We start from the raw sequence: 19,367 nt of genomic DNA, 5'->3' as shown, positions 1-19,367 counted from the left end.
TCTTTTGAAAGTGTTTTCAAAGTCTTTTCACTGTCTTCCAGTGTGAGCTTGAGCGCTTGTTTCTTATTAGCCACCTGCTGCCCTGCTCAGATTGCTCTCAGGGAGATGAAGTGTAATGAACAGCCTGTTTGAATCTCAGGCTCAAAAGCAATGATAACAACACAGGTTATGAGAGACTGACCTGGAGACACGGTTGACGATGCACAGAAAGGCTCCCAGGGGTACGATGGAGATCAGGAACCAGGGGAAGACAATGCCAACCATTCCCAAGCAAAACAGCACCAGGGTCAGGTTCTGTAGCAGCATCTCAGCTTGCATGGTGAGACGTACGTCAACTTTGGAGAGGAGACATATTGTATATCAGACACGATGACTTATCTCTGCGTGTGAAGAAAACTTTCTCTTTGTGTCTCCTGAAATGTCTTTTAGTGTTGTGTTTTCAGAGAGAGAAGAGTCTACAAAAATATTTCACTTTGAAACAAAACCAACCATCTAAAAAAACAGCAACGCACAAGATCAACATGTCAAGCGAATGACAGGGAACTACTAACTCCATGTGAAACTACACTGTGTCTTTGGCAGTACACCTTGTCAACCAGGGTGACTTCACTGACTGAGAGCTCTCTTGGGGGAAAGGTTCACAGTCAAGACAAATCAAGTCTCACCCTCATCCATGTCTCTGGAGAAGCGGGTCAGGATCCGACCCAGAGGCGTTGTATCAAAAAAGTGCATGGGGCTGAGGAGGAGCCGGCGGAACAGCTTATCGTGGAGCACCGAGGCAGCCTTCACCGTGCACTGTCAACACAAACAACAGCCGTGTTTGAACGTGAGACCTGACACATGGAAACAAACGTCTTTAAGAAACATACGGAAAGAATCACGGCTCGGATAAACAGATGGTTGGAATGAAATCGTCGGTCAATGCGCTCAGCCACAAACACAAAACGGATAAATACAGTGGCACTCATGTTGCCTGCAGAGTTACAAATGCTACTTAACCATATGCTAAGCATGTGCACAATGGTGGGTGGGTAGTTATTTTCCCCCCTTGCACAAGGCAGGCTGTCAAATCTTCATTTTTAATGAGTTTCTGGGAAGCTGACATAAAGGTCATGACCTAATGAGCAAGAGACATTTCACCAATAGGACAGAAATTACATGTGGCAGCAGAGAACAAATTAATTCTATTAATGGAATATTCAACACTCCCAAAGATCTCATCACAGCTAGGGGTAAAAAAAGATTAGCCATCTTTGAAAAATTAGCAATTTCAAGTGGCACACATTAACGTGGGGACCTAACCTCTGCAATGCAGTGTCAGGATGGGTTAGCTTGAAAAAGAGGATGCACACCCGAAGGGGCACTGGCATGCAAGCACGCACATCCTTCCTTTCTCTCTGCCGCTTTGTGTCTCTCTCACACACAAACACACACATGGTGTAAAGCTGTGAGACACGGCAGTGGACAGATAAATGGATTTGGCCCACAGGCATTTTCAATTACAGCACTGGAACCATGAGAGCATGAACAAATGACAACAAAGACAATTAAAGAGGAGCACTGCTTAACTGTACGCCATTGATAAATCAGCCAGAGGTGTGGACTCCATTCACATGACTTGGAAACAAGTCACATATTTAATAACTTTAGACCCAACTTGACACAATCAATGACTTGTGACTTGAGCTTTTTGAAATAACTAACTATCTAATAATACCTGATAACTTCCTCCCCAAGACCAAAGATTAAAAATTATGTTATTTAGAAAGTGTGTCACGAATCAATTCATTCCACTTCATTTCCTGACTCAGCAAATATTAATGTTGTTCATTCCTGGCAAACTGACACTTAATAGAGTGCTGCAGGGATGATGTTTATTTGTCAGCCAACACGGAAGTTAGCATCGCCCCGGTTCCCTCGACAAAAAGCCACTGGAACTTTTTCGTAGGATTTTTGATTATTGCAGAAAATAATCTCTGTGGCAAACTTAAGTTTATGATACTTAAACGTTTTGTTCAGCATGATAATCTTCACACACCACTTTTATGATTTTTGCAGCATAAATGCAGTCGCCAGAATTAAAAAGCTAACATTAGGCTATAAACAAACTCCAACACGGTTGCATGACTTCATTGTCACCACCACAATGAGGCTTTGAAGCCGCATTCGGCCTGATGACGTTGTGCAGTCTCATTTAGCCACTTGTTAGCAACCATCCTTTTTCAAGACACGTAAAGGCTTCAGAATGTACGAGTGATGCATTTACTGTCATATTTAATGTCGTAGAACTAAATGTGAAAGTCTCTTCAGCTTGTGTTAACCACAGATCTTATTTTAGGCATCTAACCAAAAACCCACTCATTAAACCCACTGACTTCAAGAAGAGGGAACTGGGAGCGCTAAATTGCTGACTAACTTTTCCGGTTTTAGGACTCATTCTTGCAGCACTCTATTCCCCAGATCCACTTTGTTTGAAGATATCCGACAGCATCCAATCAAGTTGCAGGGGAGAGCCATAAAGAGCTAACGTTACGTTACTAAACACCAGTTGGAAAAATTACAACCAAAAACAATTCCGTTCACGCACAAAGACTATGCACTGGTGAACAAAGTATAAACTGCAGTACACAAAACTTGCTGGTTGAAAATTACAGACGAAGACGCAGCAACTTCCAACTTCATTCAACAAGTTGAGGCAAATATTATGAACATATTTATTGCAAGCTGATGTTTAGCTAACATTAGCTTAAAGGTCCCATGTGTACGATTTAGGGGAATGTATTGGCACAAATGGAATATAATATAATAGTTATATTCTCTTAAGTGTATAATGACCTGAAAATAAGAATTTTTGTGTTTTGGTTACATTAAAATGTGCTGTTTATATCTACATAGGGAGCAGGTCCTTGTCTACAGAGATAGTCATATTACTCTGTCATGTTTCTTTAGAAGTCCAGAACAGACAAACCAGACACTGGTTCTAGATAGGGCCACTGGCAATTTTGCATCAGCCCATGTACTTAGAAGCCCCTCTGTGACTACAAACACCCTTTTTTAAGATGAAACTGCTTTATTCAGTGTTTTCACCAGATTTAAACACTGGGTCAGTTTGTTTTCGACTTCTGGATCTTACGTTATCATTAGAAAAAAAGGTGCGCACACATTAGCATGTGCTGACATGCCAAACAGCATCAGAGAAACCCTGATTTCTAACATAAATCTGCTTTATTCAGTGTTTTTACTGGCTTAAATCATACAGTCCATTTGTTTTGAAGAAGAAGAGACCTCTGTGGATAATTTGGCTCAAAGTAAAAACCTCCTGAATGTCTGGATCATGAAAAAGGTGAGCGTTCTGGCGTTCCGTCTGTGACATGCCAAACAGTGTAGAAGAAACATTGATTTGTAACATGTTACTGCTTTATTCAGTGTTTTTATCAGTTTAAATCAACTGGTCCATTTATTTTGGAGAGGTAGAGACTTCTGCGGATAATTGGATCAAAGTAAAATCCTCCTGAGCAATGAACACTGAACAAATTCTAACCGGGAGAAGTTTCAGCTAGTTGCAAACCGCAATCCTCACAACCAGACGCCACTAAATCTCCCTGAATCTGACACACTGTTCCTTTAAAAGCTAATGAAGTTCTTAACAAACTTGTTTTAACAAATTAATGTAATTTTAAAATGCATTCATGACTTTTGTGAATTTAATATTGGCAGTGCTCTTTGTTGAAGAACACATTACAACTTCTTTAGGACTTAAAACTTAAATTGTAGGACTTTGGACTTGACTTGGGACCTGATTTGGGACTTAAGTGTCGAAACTTGAGACTTAATTGTGACTTGCAAAACAATGACTTGGTTCCACCTCTGATATCAGCTTCTCATATTCCTTTCAAACACCATGATTGTTTCAAAGTTCATCAGAGATTGAGTGGACGGAGCATGTGAAAGAGGGAAACTCACCTTCACAAACACCAGCCCTCTCATTGTCTTCAGCAGCAGAGCGGCTCCCATGGACACGACGTAAACAGTTGAATAGTACCGAATGTGAGGGTTGAGTCTCATGCTGTTGCTCGCCATTGTCTCATTCACCAAGATTAATGATGTGTTCTGAGGGCAGACGGAGCAACAAATTACCAAGAGTGAGAGGAAAAACAAAAACCAATTTCACTCTATGTAGGAATTTTGCATCTAATGAAACTGAGAAAAAGCACAATTCGGAATACAAAAAGTACATGAAAAATCAGTCAGTTCAATGATGTTTACTATTCCGACTGCATTTCTCAAAAGCAGCCACCGCCTGCTTTCCTGCACATCTGTTTCTTCACTGCTCGTGCTTGTTTTTAATTAAGTTTACCAGGGTGCTGTTACTTTTTTAATCATGCACATTCAGATTAATGCTCAGTCGGCTGCCACAACTCACTGGAGCATAGTAGTTATTTTTCTTTTGGGAGCCAAATACACACTAAAAGAAGAGGCATCTATAATAGTGAGGCAGGATCGTCTCCGAACTCACCCCGCTGCCCTGCCTGATCCAGTAGCTCAGCCACCAGTTACAGAAGGCTACGCTGCCGGTGGTGGAGAGGAAGAGGAAGATGTTGATGATGAAGACTATTGGACCTCCTGCTGCTTTGATGTAGGCGCTGTACACAGACCAGGCGACAGCACCAGAGCCCTTCTCCTCAGCTTTCATCAGTTGCTCTGAATAAAAAATGCAAAAAAGAACTTGTAAATGATTCTTAAACAAAATAATCATTTACCGCTCATTCTACGTGCAGAGCGTATAAAGCGGCGAGGTCTCTCACCTCCTTTCTTGCTCTCCACCTTTGGTGCGACCTCGGCAACATCGGCAGCACCGTCAGCCTTTTCTGCGTCCGCCCTCTGCTGCTTGTTTTTTAAATTCTCTTTCACCAAATTCTACGAGACAAAAAGGTCAGGAGTGAAAGTGAGCTCTGAAACATGCCATCGCCGCAAATCACAGCAGCTGTAACAACAGCGCCATGTGAGTCATTTAAACAGAGATATCGGTGACAGGGTCTTTAGCGGCGCACCAGTAAATCAATACACGCATACAGAATGAAAGGCCATGTAAGCATTAACATTTCCAGCTATTGGGCCTGCCTTTCTGGGCTTATGAATTATTCAGATTGTAGTGTTCAATGTTTTTGTGCAGCGGGGGCAAAGATGCCTCACTCAAAAGAGCTGGCTTGGTGCCTCGTGTACCCCCGGCCTTACCTCCTGTTGCATGCTGCTGAATAGGCTGGCATAGTCACGCTCTTTGCTCATTAGCTGAACATGGGTGCCGTGCTCGGCAATCTGCCCGTCCTTCATCAGAATAACGTTGTCACACTCGGGCAGATACTAGAAAGTAGAAACATAAAAAACAGAGGAAAATTAGTAAGTGTTTAATGTTGTAGACACTTTGCAGACATTAAGAGCTTTAAAAATTTAATCAGCTCATCAAGACTGCTTTTAGATCTACTCCTTCCTGGTCAAAAGGGAGACACTACAGGTGAATAAAATAAAACTTTTAACCAATGAAACTTCTCCAGTTTATTTCTGACATTAAGACAATTATGTTTTGTACAATAAGTTTTCTGAAATTTTATGTTTTAATATGCAAATGCGACATTATCTAATTAAATATGCATGGTTTTATTGTCTCCATCTCTGTGGGTGTCTTCAAAAGAAACCTCAAGACATATCTTTTCAGTTTGGCTTTTACTTGAGGTGTCTTGTCATTTGTTTCCTTAGGTTTTATAGGGATGTCCCAGTCCCTAAGATTTGTTTACCTCTGATCCAGATCTGAGTCATTTAATAATGAGAGTCTGCCAACACCGAGTCTCAATCTGATACTTCTATTTTCCTAGATAATACAGCTGCACAGTGCACTTTAGTTTATTTGATTTACAAGAGGACAGTGTGCAATGACATTAATCATTTACAAGAGCTGAAAACATGGTTGCACCAGATTTAACGAAACGTTAAATTCCATCTGTAGTCCTACATATAACAAGTAGACGCAATAACTAAAAATAAAATTCAAGGTGCAACGCAGGCTACAGTAAATTCATGTGCCTAACATAACAGAAGCAGTATGTATGTATGTACACACAGCACAGCACAGCACAAAATACAATGCCACTTTGTAAATCAAACAGGTTACCAGCGCTGGTGCCTTACATAATAAAAATATTAAGTACACACTGAACATACTTCAAAGATATTAAACTCAATCCAGTGTAGGTTTATATGCTTCACAATTTAATAGCTCTGCAACTCATTAAAATAAAAAGTCCCTGCATCCAAGCTAAATAACTTCTTTTTTTTATTCTTATTTTTAACAAAATAAAGTATAAAACAAATCCTCCCTTTAATCTTTTGGATTTGTCACTGTCTTGAGGGAATGTCTCTGTCCCTTTAAGAAAATATTCTCCAACGTTTGTTGTTTTGGTGCAGCCTCTGCCACCTGAATCAGCTGTGCTCCACTGAGAGTTTACTTTCATCGTCTGGACTTCTTTTGGGCGGGTTAATTAAGAAATTACTGTTATGGCTTTTTGCTCACGGGGCTTATGCTGAGTTTGCAGTGGCGAATGCTGTCGGCTCTACACTGTGTCTGTGCGAGCAGGGCAGTGATTAGAAACAAGCAGTTTTCACACTGAGCTGAAATGAAATGAGTGCTCATAACTTCGGTAAGTAACAAAAATAAACAGTCTCAACCTGCGTTTTGCTTTCGTTTATGGCATGTACTGTTTCTGCGTGCACAGGAGCTCAGCAGAGTGGAGTAAAGAGATGTAGGAGAGGAGAGAGGAGCTGTTGCACTCGTGCTGCTGTGCATAAAGGCTTGACAAGTAAAAAACACACCAGCTGACGCAAAATAAAAGAGCAGATCCTCTACATAACTCAATATAGCGGATACTGACCAGTTAAAAAAACGCCTTGATCAGCCCCGATCCCGATCTTCGAGATATTTTCAGGACATCCCTATTTTTTTCATTTATGCTATTGAATTTATCTATTTCAAACATTTTATTTATTTTTCTCAGACCGTCCCTTACCTGCAGCTGGTGGGTTACAAAGAGCACCGTCTGGCCTTTGGCTTTGGCGGCACCCTTGATAGCTTTACGGAAGACATGGGAACCCACACAAGCATCCACAGCGCTGAGAGGGTCATCCAGGAGAAGTATGGGCCGCTCACTGTAGAGGGCACGTGCCAGACTCACCCTCTGACGTTGCCCTCCACTCAGGTTGGCACCTCTCTCTCCAATCTAGAAAGACAGAGCAGCTCCATAAAACTCTCCTCTTGTCGTGGTTGCACTGGATGGCAAACAGGTGCATGAACTAAAACTGAAAAAAATAGACAGATACCTCAGTCATGTCTCCATATGGGAGCTCTGCAAGATCTGGGAGAAGGCAGCAGGCTTCCAGGACAGCATAATATCTGATGAGGAAATGAGAGGAGAGATATTTAATGGGGAATGAATCTCAAACTTTATTAAGTTAGTTCCTCATAACGTCATTATACAGCAGCTGATCTTACTTGTCTCGGTCATACTCGTTTCCAAACAGGATGTTCTCCTTCAGTGAGTCATTGAGGATCCAGGCTTGCTGTGCCACGTAGGCGAAGCCACCATTGACCGCTACATTACCGTCTAACAGGGTCATCTGCAACACAAAACCAGCAGGTTGAAAGCAGAGACAACACTTGAAACTTTTCAAATTGTAGGTCGGTGCGTGGCTTTGGGTGTGAATAAAAGATTCAAAAAAACTATTGCTGCCTCTGTTATTCATATCTGTGCTACTTGAAAAGGAAACTTAAAGTGAACAATCTCACCTGCCCCAGGAGAGCAGACAGAAGGGAGCTCTTTCCGCTGCCGACACCTCCGCAGATTCCAACCAGTGAACCCTACAGAGGGATTAAAAAGCAAGCTGCAATGAGGGAATTACATGTTAAATAAAAATGTCCTTGATGCACTTCTTGTATATGTTTGTGTTGTTACCCTCTTAATGTGTTGATCAATGCGGTGCAGGGTCTTGTGCAGAGGAGGTCGTATGCTCTGAGTGGAGGAGATGGTGCTTTGTGGACTATCCTGCTCCATATTTGTAAGGAGACTTTGTGCATTAGGAGTTTCCTTGTTCCCTTTGCCGTCCTCGGTGGAGATGTACAGGCTGAGCTTCTCCCTGCGCAGCACGCGCTTCATCCCTCCTCGCTTCTTGGGAGGCGGGTTAGGTTTTGCAGGCGGAGAGCGTGCTTTTTCCCAAGCTAGTGTCGCGTCCTGAAATTCCACCGCATTGCTGGGATCCTCCGTTTTGACCAAAACTGCCTCTCTGTCATCCATCATAAAGAGCCTCTGTGGAGACATAATGGGTTCTTTATGCAACATTAATTTTGTCCAACTTGACAAAATTTTAAGGACAATTTAATGCTCTTTTTTATTTCGTGCATGACAAAAATAAATCAGTGAAAACAAGTTCAAGGTTTGTGTCTTTACTTATGAAGTGACAGATGGTTACAATGTGGTTTAACATACTTGAGGTTGTGCTGTGTTACAAGACATGTTTAGCCATGCTGATTCATTACTCAGCCTTGTGCTTATTGCACAGTCTGTCCTGTCCTTGAGTACCTCGTTAATTTATTATCCACTGCATTAGAGTAAAAACACAGAATGCCTCGAGCCGTTTGGTGCATCCTTGGCAGGAACTCTCGCTTACTTAACCCTCACTGGCTCTGAGAAACCATCTCGCACTAACATGTGACTTTTACCATGTGTTTGGAATACAGTAATGTCGAAAATGTCAGTGCGCAGTGTGGGTGGGTGTGTTTTTAGCACCGGCGGGAGCACCTTTTCATTTACTCCAAGAATGGTGAAACCTACTTGCCCACTGACACACTGTCAAAACACAAACTGGGTGAATTAAATGACATATTGCACGTACCGGTGTTGTGCGGCTAAAAGCAATTTAGGGGGCTCTGAGACGGGAGTGGTCGGCAGATTCATCTATATTGCTCACCTTGAATCTTTTGACTGCGACGGCACCCTCCGACAGGGACCTCACAGCCAGTGGTGTGACTTTTAGGGAAAAGGTCATGGAGTTAAAAACTGCGACCACAGTGAACGCCTGAGGAAGAATGAATAGAGATGAAGACAGTTATTCTCTATAAATGCTCATAATAGCAACAGACTTGTCACATCAACTCAAATTGAAAATGTATCAATTTAGAGGTAGAGTTCACCCCAAAATAAAAAAGTACATATTTTTCCTCTTACCTGTAGAGTTATTCATCAACCTAGATTGTTTTGAAGTGAGTTGCACAGCGCTGGAGATATCGACCGTAGAGATGTCTGCCTTCTCTCCAGTATAATGGAACTAGATGGCACTCAGCTTGTGGTGCTCACCAGCAATGTCTCTTTCCAGAAATTATGATTCATTTACTAAAGATGACTTTGTTATGAGTTCAGGGGAACTATTTTCTTGCTACCAAACTACAACCACCAACCCTTTCACTGCGCAGAAGGACAGGACGAAAAGCTCATGACAGCACGATGTGTAAACAATCATGGCGTCCTCCTTGGCTAAGCTATAACATTAGTTAGCTTAGTGGTGCTAGGTGAACTAGCAGCTCAGACATACGGAGGGAGCTCGCAGTAGAGCCGCTCCTCCTTCACAGTCAGTTAAGGTGGTTCAGGCATCTGATCAGACGGCCTCCAGGGTCCATAACCTGTGGCAGGAGGGGTTCTGGGCACGTCCCACTGGTAGGAGGCCCTGGGGCAGAGAGATTACATCTCATCTGGCCTGGGAACACCTAGGTATCCACCAGGAGGAGCTGGAAAGCGTCGCTGGGGAGAGGGATGTCTGGGGTGCTTTGCTCCATCTGCTGCCCCTGCGACCCAGCCGTGGATACGCGAATGAAAATGGATGGATGGATGGAACTAGCAGTGCTTTGAGCACCAAAAGCTGAGTGCCATCTAGTTTCATTATATCATAGAGAAGGCAGACATCTCTACAGCTGATGGCTAGGACACTCAACAACTGACACCAAAGCAATCTAGATTGATAAGTAGCACTACAGGCACAAGGGAAAAATCTGTATTTGAATTCTGGGTGGGAGCTGTTCCTTTAATGTAAAAACATGATTTTAATAGAATTTGATGTTTAGCAGACATTTGACAGACATGCAGAGAACATGCTGACTTTAGGTTCCCATTTCTAAATACCTGAGCTGCAGTAAGGTCATAGCCCAAAGCCATGTGTAAGGTGAAAGTACACACGCTTGCTATCACCACAACGATCGGGGCCACACCCACAGTGAGGCTCTGGACGACCCCAGCTCTCTCCAGTATCCCCCTCTCTTCTGATCGCACCTCTTTTGTGGACAGATAAGAGAAAGCGAGAGATGATAAAAAGGCAAAGAAAGAGAGGGTAAATACAGTAAAGGATTGAGTAACTCTCAAAGGATTCTCCAGTGAACGTTCAATCAGCAACACCACGAGAGTCGCTAACCAATACACAGCCAGTGGACAGAAACAGAGACAGAAATAGATACAAGAGGGAGCACGAGGGCCCCACATCCATACATGGCATGAAAGGAGCTTCAAAACCTGCTGAACCTTGATAAGTCTACAAGTCTAAAGCCCAAATCCTGCCCCCTCCCCCCTCCTGTATGTTTGTATCTCCCAAATGCACACCGCTAGCTGCTTTGTTCACCCAGTTCACTCGGTGCATGCACTGGAACAAAAAAAAGCTTGTGCATCTTTAATTCAGACCCAGCAGCGCTATGTGTGAAATATGAGAACTCCCTCCTCCTGCTACATGCTACTCTCCCTGGGATTTGCGCTGGATGTTCTGTGTGTTTCTGCGCACATTACAAAGCAAAAGTCACACGCCCCGGGGCAAAAACACTGTGATCATCAATTTAACAACAATAGTAATTGAAGGGAATGACACTGTAACTCTTAGGACTCATTGGCCATTAACTTGAATGGCGATTAATTATCATTATAATAGGTAATCAAAGGACAGCAGTGAAAACGAGCCCCACCTGGCTAATTTGAAGCATGATTAAAAGTGGAAAATGATCCTTATCCTCAACCTACAGCGCGGGCCTCATGAGAAAAGGCCATTGCTAATTCACGAATAAGTGGAGCAGCCTCGACAGTCATTCAAGGTATCATAAGGCCCCAAACACTGTGCAAATTAACCTTGAAGCCGATGGATTCAAACTGGACTTGATTATAGAGGATGGCACGGGGAGGGACTTAAACGGTGCAAGCTAATGAAAATGGATTTAGGGTCAGGGTTATCTCGCCAGTTCACTAAGAGGATAAGCCTAATTTCAGGTGATAAACTGACCATTTAGTTGCTCATTTGCGACAGTGACAGGTGTTCAAATGAGGTGACCCTTTATTATGGGCGAGTTGGGAATAAAAAGCCTAATAAAGCACTTACTTGCGTGAAGTTTGCATCTCTGGAAAGCGACACATTCCTGAGCACAAACATGAAACGAGCAGCGTATTATGACATCGGAACACAACAGCCACTCACTGTGAATGTTCTGTGCGAAGGCATCTTCCCAGCAGTACATCTTGATGAACTTTATGCAGCCCAAGATCTCGTTCATCAGCCTCACGCGCCGGTCAGTCACCGCCACACACTTCTTGCGGAAATACGCCGTCAGTCTCGATGCAAGCATCTGTCCAGACGGGAGCAGAGGAAATGATGACAAGGGAAATAAGTGGCAGGGGAGGAAATGAAAGCAGACACAATCACATTAGCTGTGCTGCAGGCCTGTCCGGGGGACCAGAGTGATAAATGCCTTTCACATCAATACCGGGGTCTCTGGCTGTCAGGCTCCGACTTAGACGGAGTGTAATTTGAAAATAACAGCTCCAAAGTTGAGAGGAGATTGATAGCTGAGGAGTTGTGATGCTTTTAAAAAGTGCTTGTTGTACTCTTCAACAGCCTGAATTAATGTAAAGATTTTATTCATGTCTTCAAGTAACCAAATTTCTAAAAGTTCCCACTCAGAAAACAATGACTCAGCAATAAAGGGACATCTCTGGTCGTTAACTTTTGGTAAAACTTTTAGAAATTGTTGCGATTTAATTGCTTGTCACAGCTGTAATGAGTGTGATCATTTGGTATGAATTTTAGAAAAGTTTGCAATGAAACTACATTCAGTCATTGACACTAACAGCTGTCTGCGTTGTTATTAATCCATTCTGACATCTGTGTCTGTAATAAAAGTTTGCTGTATTTTGTCTTGGCCTTCAAAATTTTCTTTGTCTCACAGATGTTTGAGCTGAAGTCGTACCATGGTGGGGTAGAAGAGGATGAAAATCGCTGATCCCACCAGAGCAGTGGGGCCAAGGAAGTATGCAGTATAGGACAGACCCAGGATTCCCACCAGGGGCCCCCCGGCCAGCAGGCAGCCCACTGACACCGCTTCATACAGCCGCTGGCCGTCACTGGAGCAGATGTTAATCAGCTGGGGAGAGAGACAATGATTTACATTACAAATAGCATTTAAAACCAACAATAAACGAAAGCTTTTCAATCAAGAAACCTCACCACTAACTAGCCAACAGTTAGCTGCTGATGACCCTCACAGTTGGCCCAATTCAGTATTTTAAAGCATCGGAGAAGGTGAGTGAAGTGGGGTGGCTGTGGCTCAGGAGGTAGAGTGGGTCGTCCACCAATCGGAAAATCAGTGATTCGATCCCTGGCTCCTCCAGTCTGCTGGTCTAAGTGTCTTTGAACACGATACTGAACCCCAAATTGCGCACACTGGCTGTTTCATCCATCCATTGGTGTGTGTGTGTGTGTGTTTAAAAAAAAGGAGTAGCAGGTAGCACCATGTATGGTAGCCATGGCCACCTGAATGTGTGTGTGAATGGGTGAATGTGAAAATGGAAGTGAGAAAAGCAAACAAACCACTAAAGTCAAGAGGGCATGAGACTGAAATAAACTTGTTACATGATGTTAGATTAATTTTTTAGAAGACAGATTGTAATTGTTTGTGTTATTGTGTGGTTATGCAAAATGGTAAATATCCATTGTTCTTTCAACATCAGGCTGCGTTGTTAATGTGCTCACTGGTGTCATGAGTCCGTCCAGTGGGCCTTCCGGTTTCAGTTTTTGAATGACAAATGCAGGCTACCACCGCCTGATGACATAAAGTTATTTCCTGTCACGCAGCAGCAGAACATGCGTGGTAGTTGGCCCTTGGCCGTAATCTTTGCGGAGTGTTCAAGTGTAACTTTTTGGCTTAGACATAGGGGATGTAAAGCGAAGCAACAGTGGGCATTCATCAGCACTTGTACTTTGATGTCGCCTTGGTGTGTCTGGGCCTTAAGACTAAAAAATCAATTTTGCAAATACAGTTGTCCTTATTCCCACGTTTACTTGTTGGACAATGATTCCTCTTAAGCTGTGTAATGACTAATCTTAGACAGCCTCCCCTCCCTCAGGCTGTGGGATTTGTCGAGATCTGAGCAGAAATGGTGTAAGAGCAGAAATTAAATCCATCTCAATCATCTGCATGTGGTGCCCTGCAGCAAAGGGTGATTTAGTTAATTTGGAGATGAGTCCCCTCCAGGATTATATCACCTACCTCGCCTGGACTGATGTCTTTAGTGCTGCGTAGGCGGAGAATCTTGTGGAATGCAAAAGTAAGAGCGGCCCCACGGAGACGTGCTGCAGTGCGGTAGTTGACGGCCCACATGAGCGCCAGAGACCAGGAGCGCATCAGTTCCATGAGGAAGATCCCGGCTACCAGAGACAGGCCGAACGGCACGCAGCTCACTGCACTCTGGGAGTACTCCAGCAGAGCTCGGACCAGCAGGGCCTGGGGACGAGCGGGGAGAAAAGGGTGAGGGGAGGTAAAGCGAAGTAATAACAGAACAAAAACGAGCAGAAAACAACAACACGGGGAAAAAGCAGAAACGTGGAGAGAGATAAAGTGAGACAGGAGATGGAGGAGGAAAAATAACAAGGAGATAAAAGGAGAGGGGACGATATAGGAAATGCCACAAATAGAGATAAGCGGGACAGGAACCATGTGAAAGAGAACAAAAATGAGATGAGAAGATGAAAGAGAATATTTTAAATCAACAGATAAGAGATCATATGAGTAAAATAAGCAGAAACAACTGGGGAGAACGGTTGCACAGCCAATTTAAAGGCCGATATGAGAAGACATGAGAGGACCAACAACATTTTGTGAGGCACAACACATATGCGTCAGCAAGTGCACTGAATAAATCAGACAGGAATGTGAGACACATGCATCATTGTGCAAGAACTAAATCCAGTTAATACTATTAGTTGCGGGTAGTAGCAAGCACATAGCGTGTGCATAATGTGACATCAAAATAAACAGCTTAGAGCACGAGGAACAATGGGGCGGCTATATTCAAATCTGGGAATTCCAATCATAATTACCTTTTAGTTTGAGGTGATTATTCAAAATTTCTGATAAGGAGCGTTTATAAATATCTGCACTTTGAATCTCTCTGTTGTCTAAGGCTCATCTATGGGCGTTTTTTTGAAGCGTGGCACCGAAGCGTGACCGGGTACAAACCAGCTAATCTACGACATTAATATGGGTGTCACTATCTAAGGCTTTGTAATCTCCCAGTATGTTTTCATTTCAATTTCCACACCAGCGTGAAACAGGATAAAGCGATTTTCAGAAAATACACCCGGCCTTGGGACTCCAAGCCAGCGACCATGCTGAAAGGCATAATCAGTGGAATATAGGGGGAAAGGAGGATTTGGACGGTACTCACGGGCCCGACGAAGCCTGCCACCATTGTGAGGAGGAGGGAGAAGATGGCCACCAGCATGCGGGTTTGGCAGAACCTCCAGAAGACTCTTGTCAGGGATGCCCCCTCTCGCCCTCGTCTTTTCAGCTCGTCGTGCCACAGAGCTTCGAGCCTGGAACAGAGGGCAGGAGCACAAAATGATGACAAGCTAAAAAAAACCTCACAGCTTGACCAAACCTCATTACATTGTTACTGAATTCCAGTTACTGAATGATGACTCTCAACAATTGGTCAAAATAATTTCTCTACTTTGCACATAAATGCTATGCAAAGTGGCTTTATGGTACCAATTAACTGTATGTAAAAGCTGGCATTTTTGAAGGGTAAAATTATCATAAGTGAATAAAAATACTTTTGTACTGTTATTTTTCTTTAAATTACATTGATTAAAAGCTGTAGAGATGTGCTTCCAATTTATCAGACTGCCCGGAGGCACAATGGGGGATACAAACAGTCTGGCAGGCAATCATGGCCGTTGAAAATCACAAAAGAAAAATTAAGGCAGCTTGGCTGATAATAACGTAAAGGTGACCTACGGTACACAATCATGCATGATGCACCACATAATTAGACTGAGACAGGTACTACCAAACATGTTACCAAAGATGTGCTAATGTGCTTTTATTGCTGTATAATGCCCCTTGAAGAGGGTAAAGTATCTTGTTGGCCAAATGCATCATTGCTAATGACTCTATAAAGCAGCAGCGGAGCAGCTGCAGAAAGTAATTTACGCACTAATGACTTTATTAAAAACGTATCAGAGATCGACAGAACATTAAACCAACTAGACTCTCACACAGCCTGATAATTACTACTTGAAGTCAAATGGCGTTGAATCTAAGAAATTACAATTATTTGCAAGCCGATAGCTGCACAGAGCACAGCTTGAGCCACTGGTAATGAGCCTTCTACGAGAGTCATACATTTTGGTGTTGCTAAATCCTGTCAGCGGACCAGGCAAGGACCGGTGAACAATGTACTGAAAGAGCAGCAATAAAGGTACACTCTCAAATTAACATGTACCTACATATAATAATGGTTAATACACTGAACAAAAATTTAAAAGCAACACTTTTGTTTTTGCTCCCATTTTCACGGCTTTAAATTAAAGATCTGAGATGTGTGGCACATCAAGATACTGACTAAACAGCATCATTACTACACAGGTGTGCATTGGGATGAAATGTGCAGTTTTATCCTGGGAAAAAAAATAGGATTTCACATTATTAATAATACAGAAATGTATTTTTGGTCACAGACACCCCAAAGAATCAGTCAGTAACTGCTGTGACACCATTTGCCTCACACCGTGCAACACTTCTCCTTCACATATACACCTTTTCGACAGGCATGGACTAGACTGGCTTGGCTTGGCTTGGCTTGGGCCGTCAGCCCAGCACAGCAGGGCTATCTTCTTTGTTGTGTCTTAAACTGATGATGGCTTGTCTTGAGTGATGACGTTTGAAAGCAGAGTGCTGATCCATGGCTGCTGTTATTTTTACTGCATGTGTTTTTCCACAGCAGGGCAGGTAAAAGAAGTTTACCTGTTGGAGGTGAGCTGTTTGCAGAGGTGCAGTAAGAGCTTGTTGTCTGCAGCTCTTCATCAGCACCTCACTGTGGCTGTTTCTGCTTTTACTTTGCTCCCTTCTATATCATTAGACTTGATTTTTTTGAAGAGAAGCTGCTGACAAAGTTCCACTAATTTAGTTATATAGTACCCGGTTATTCTGTTATGTACAAACTTTGATTGTGAAGCAGCAAAATAAGGAAATGTTTAGTTTTCAAAGAGAAACTTGACACAACTTCTAATATGGCTGATAGTTACTTGGCGTGGCCAAGAGTGACAATGGAAAAAGGGTAACAGAGTTGATCAGGTTGTTGATTGTGGCTCTCTTCAATGTCTTTGTGAAGTTGCTGGATATTGGCAGGAACTGTAACACGCCAATCCAGGGCATCCAAAACAGGCTAAACCAGTGACATGTTTGGTGAGTATGCAGGCCTTCTCTGAAGTGCCAGACGCCATTGAAGCTGAGCAGCTGCCCATACAGGTTGGTTAGGATGGAGAACTGCTGTCAGGTCAAGACATCAGCTATCAGGGTGGCTGGTCTAAGATGATCGTACAGGTGAATATGCTGGATGTGGAGCTCAGGACCTCCACATCCAGCATATTCACCTGTACGTTGGATGTGTGACCAAATTCATGGAGATAACATTGAAGACGGCTTATGAACATTCAGGTCAAGAGTAACAGCTGTGGTGGACATTCCTAAACATGTGAATGGCACACTCCCTCAAAACTTGTGACCTCTGTGGCATTGTGTTGTTTGATCACACAGCATGTTGGGTTATCCCTCAAAAAGAGACGTGCTCACGAAGATGGAATTTTGTGCAGTCTTTTGTGTGCATAAAAAGTCTTAGATCTTCAACTAAACCTGTGAAAAATGGGGGCAAAAACAAAGGTGTTTGCATCTAAATTTCCCTTCAGTGTATTAATACACTTCATACCCAAAGTCGTCTGTATTAGCCTGCATCGTGTATAACATAAATTCTAAGATTTAAAAACTCCACAGTACACTTGCAGATCTTTAAGTGTGTGCGTGGTCACACCTAAATGAAAATGAAAGCACCCGAGCAACAGTGTGAGATCCAAAGAAGGAACAATTTTCTTTCAAACATGGCTGAAATGTTCCTAACAGCCATCGTCTCAGTTTGCCAGATGGCAGGCGAAGCTGATGTTTCGAGAGTGTGTTGGCCGGGACATCGCGTTCAAGGTTCGCACCTCACTGAGCACCAACAAGTGTCAACTCTCCCAGGGTGCTTTTTCCCATCCCCCCTCCTCAAGCCATCATCTCTGCTTTGCATCGAGGGGTTGCGTAACTGTTCTTGCTATGTAAACACAAAATAAAGACCTGCCGTCTCCAGTGACTCTAAAGCACACCGACGCCCACCCGTGCCAATGTGATAGCTTTGTGCTCCTTTGCCTAGCCCCTTTCATGTGCTCTTTAGCACACACAAAGCAGAAGCAGCACTAAACCTCCAGGCCGTGAGCCAGAGCCTTTTAACAGAACTGGTCGTTAACAACCCACACCGTTGTCACCAGATACAAGAGTGAACTTCCTCAAATAGTCACCCTCCACTATACTGCCAAGTAACCATGACTCGGCAGCATGTGAGTAATGGAAAAAGCATTGGTTTTCTTTTCAGTGAGTAGCAAACACTGAATGTCCACTAATAAGCTCATTGTGAGACTTTATTGTTCATTCATATAATTAGTGCTCTACTACAGGGCGTTTCTCTGGTGGTGGTTTGGCAGGCAGACAGAGACTGCTATCTCATGGTCTGCTCCAGCCTGGCTCCAGTCAATGACAGCTAATGAATGTGACAGGGAGAGTCAGTGCATCACAGGTGGAGGAGTTAATGACATAACAACCCAAGTCGGGCACTAACTCTCACCGTAATCTCTAATCCCTGCTATTCTTAGCAGCCACCCTGCACAGCACAGTGTTCCTGTATTGGTAAAGACAGAGTGGATGTTCATCAATTAAGACGCACTGCACAGAGTAAACAAACACACGCAACCCTGCACAGTTGTTGACACGGGAGGGAGTATTGATACAGAGAGGGGGGGTTTGAACCTGCTGACAGTTAGGGCAGGGAGAGCAAAGAAGGCCTAATATTTGTTCAAAAAAGAAAACAATCCCCACAGTGTGAGAGCAAAGCAGTGTGACGGAGATCAAGTTACCTGAATACAATAAGCTCCACTGAGTGCTTGAAACAAAAAATATGACTTTTCCACCTAAGAGGATCATTCTGTGTGTCATAAGCCCCGTTTCCACCGAGTATGGTACAGTTCATTTCGGTATACTTTCTTTCTGTTTCCACTGTGAAAAGTTGTAGATGGTACCAATGGAACCATTCCATACCGTCCCCATTTTTGGTCCCCCCTCTGTTGGGGTACCTAGCACACAGATGTGGTACTAAAAGGTGGAGCTGTGAACACTGCAGTCTGTTGATTGGTCAATAACAGACGCTCACTCTGCTCAGGGCTGAGTTGTGGCTGGTTTTGAGGCTCATGTAACCACTGTTCATACTGTGGAGAGTTTTATTAGTAACTGTAACTATAAAATGACAGGATGTTTTGCTGCCTCTAGCAACAGCTAGAGTCAAGGAAAAATAATTCACATGGCCGACTGCCAGCAACTTTAAAGGTGGAACATTACTTGTCTCTCTTAGATGACACAGACTTTTGGTAACAAGTGGATCCTCAAGCAGTGAGTGACAACAACCCTGCCCACATAGAGGAGTACTGTTTGTGGTGGAAACACTAAACAGACCTTGGGTCTAGGTACCATTTCTGAAGGGTTACCATTGGCTCCAAGGTACCATACCGCAAGTGTTTGGTGGAAACGGGACTATAATGTGTGTTTATATTACAAAACATGACTACTTGATTTACAGGATTACAGCACCATTCTGACGTTGTTGTAATACTGACTTGATGAGGTGAGTGCTCAGGGGCCCAAGAAGTCCCAGGTTCACTGC

The 19,367-nt window shown here is 43.3% G+C and overlaps 1 protein-coding gene across 3 annotated transcripts in view; it reads right to left on the bottom strand.

Annotated features, from left to right (window-relative positions):
• Nucleotides 1-19,367, bottom strand: part of wu:fb13g09 (ATP-binding cassette sub-family C member 5) — a 60,397-nt gene that overhangs the window by 15,332 nt on the left and 25,698 nt on the right. For all 3 annotated transcript variants that reach the window (XM_049585900.1, XM_049585901.1, XM_049585899.1), the window contains exons 4-20: nucleotides 14,790-14,937; nucleotides 13,613-13,846; nucleotides 12,314-12,487; nucleotides 11,545-11,692; nucleotides 10,218-10,366; nucleotides 9,013-9,120; nucleotides 8,001-8,351; nucleotides 7,835-7,906; nucleotides 7,541-7,665; nucleotides 7,369-7,441; nucleotides 7,059-7,268; nucleotides 5,236-5,361; nucleotides 4,806-4,917; nucleotides 4,517-4,701; nucleotides 3,964-4,110; nucleotides 666-795; nucleotides 182-335 (exon numbers count right to left, since the gene is read on the bottom strand). In XM_049585900.1, the coding sequence (XP_049441857.1) occupies nucleotides 182-335; nucleotides 666-795; nucleotides 3,964-4,110; nucleotides 4,517-4,701; nucleotides 4,806-4,917; nucleotides 5,236-5,361; nucleotides 7,059-7,268; nucleotides 7,369-7,441; nucleotides 7,541-7,665; nucleotides 7,835-7,906; nucleotides 8,001-8,351; nucleotides 9,013-9,120; nucleotides 10,218-10,366; nucleotides 11,545-11,692; nucleotides 12,314-12,487; nucleotides 13,613-13,846; nucleotides 14,790-14,937 (2,646 nt within the window). The remainder of the gene's footprint in view (nucleotides 1-181; nucleotides 336-665; nucleotides 796-3,963; nucleotides 4,111-4,516; nucleotides 4,702-4,805; nucleotides 4,918-5,235; nucleotides 5,362-7,058; nucleotides 7,269-7,368; nucleotides 7,442-7,540; nucleotides 7,666-7,834; nucleotides 7,907-8,000; nucleotides 8,352-9,012; nucleotides 9,121-10,217; nucleotides 10,367-11,544; nucleotides 11,693-12,313; nucleotides 12,488-13,612; nucleotides 13,847-14,789; nucleotides 14,938-19,367) is intronic.

The sequence above is a fragment of the Epinephelus fuscoguttatus genome, linkage group LG9 (assembly GCF_011397635.1).
Source record: "Epinephelus fuscoguttatus linkage group LG9, E.fuscoguttatus.final_Chr_v1".
NCBI lineage: Eukaryota > Metazoa > Chordata > Actinopteri > Perciformes > Serranidae > Epinephelus > Epinephelus fuscoguttatus.
Note: the sequence above shows the minus strand (reverse complement) of the source record. Positions and strands in the feature narration are given on the sequence as shown.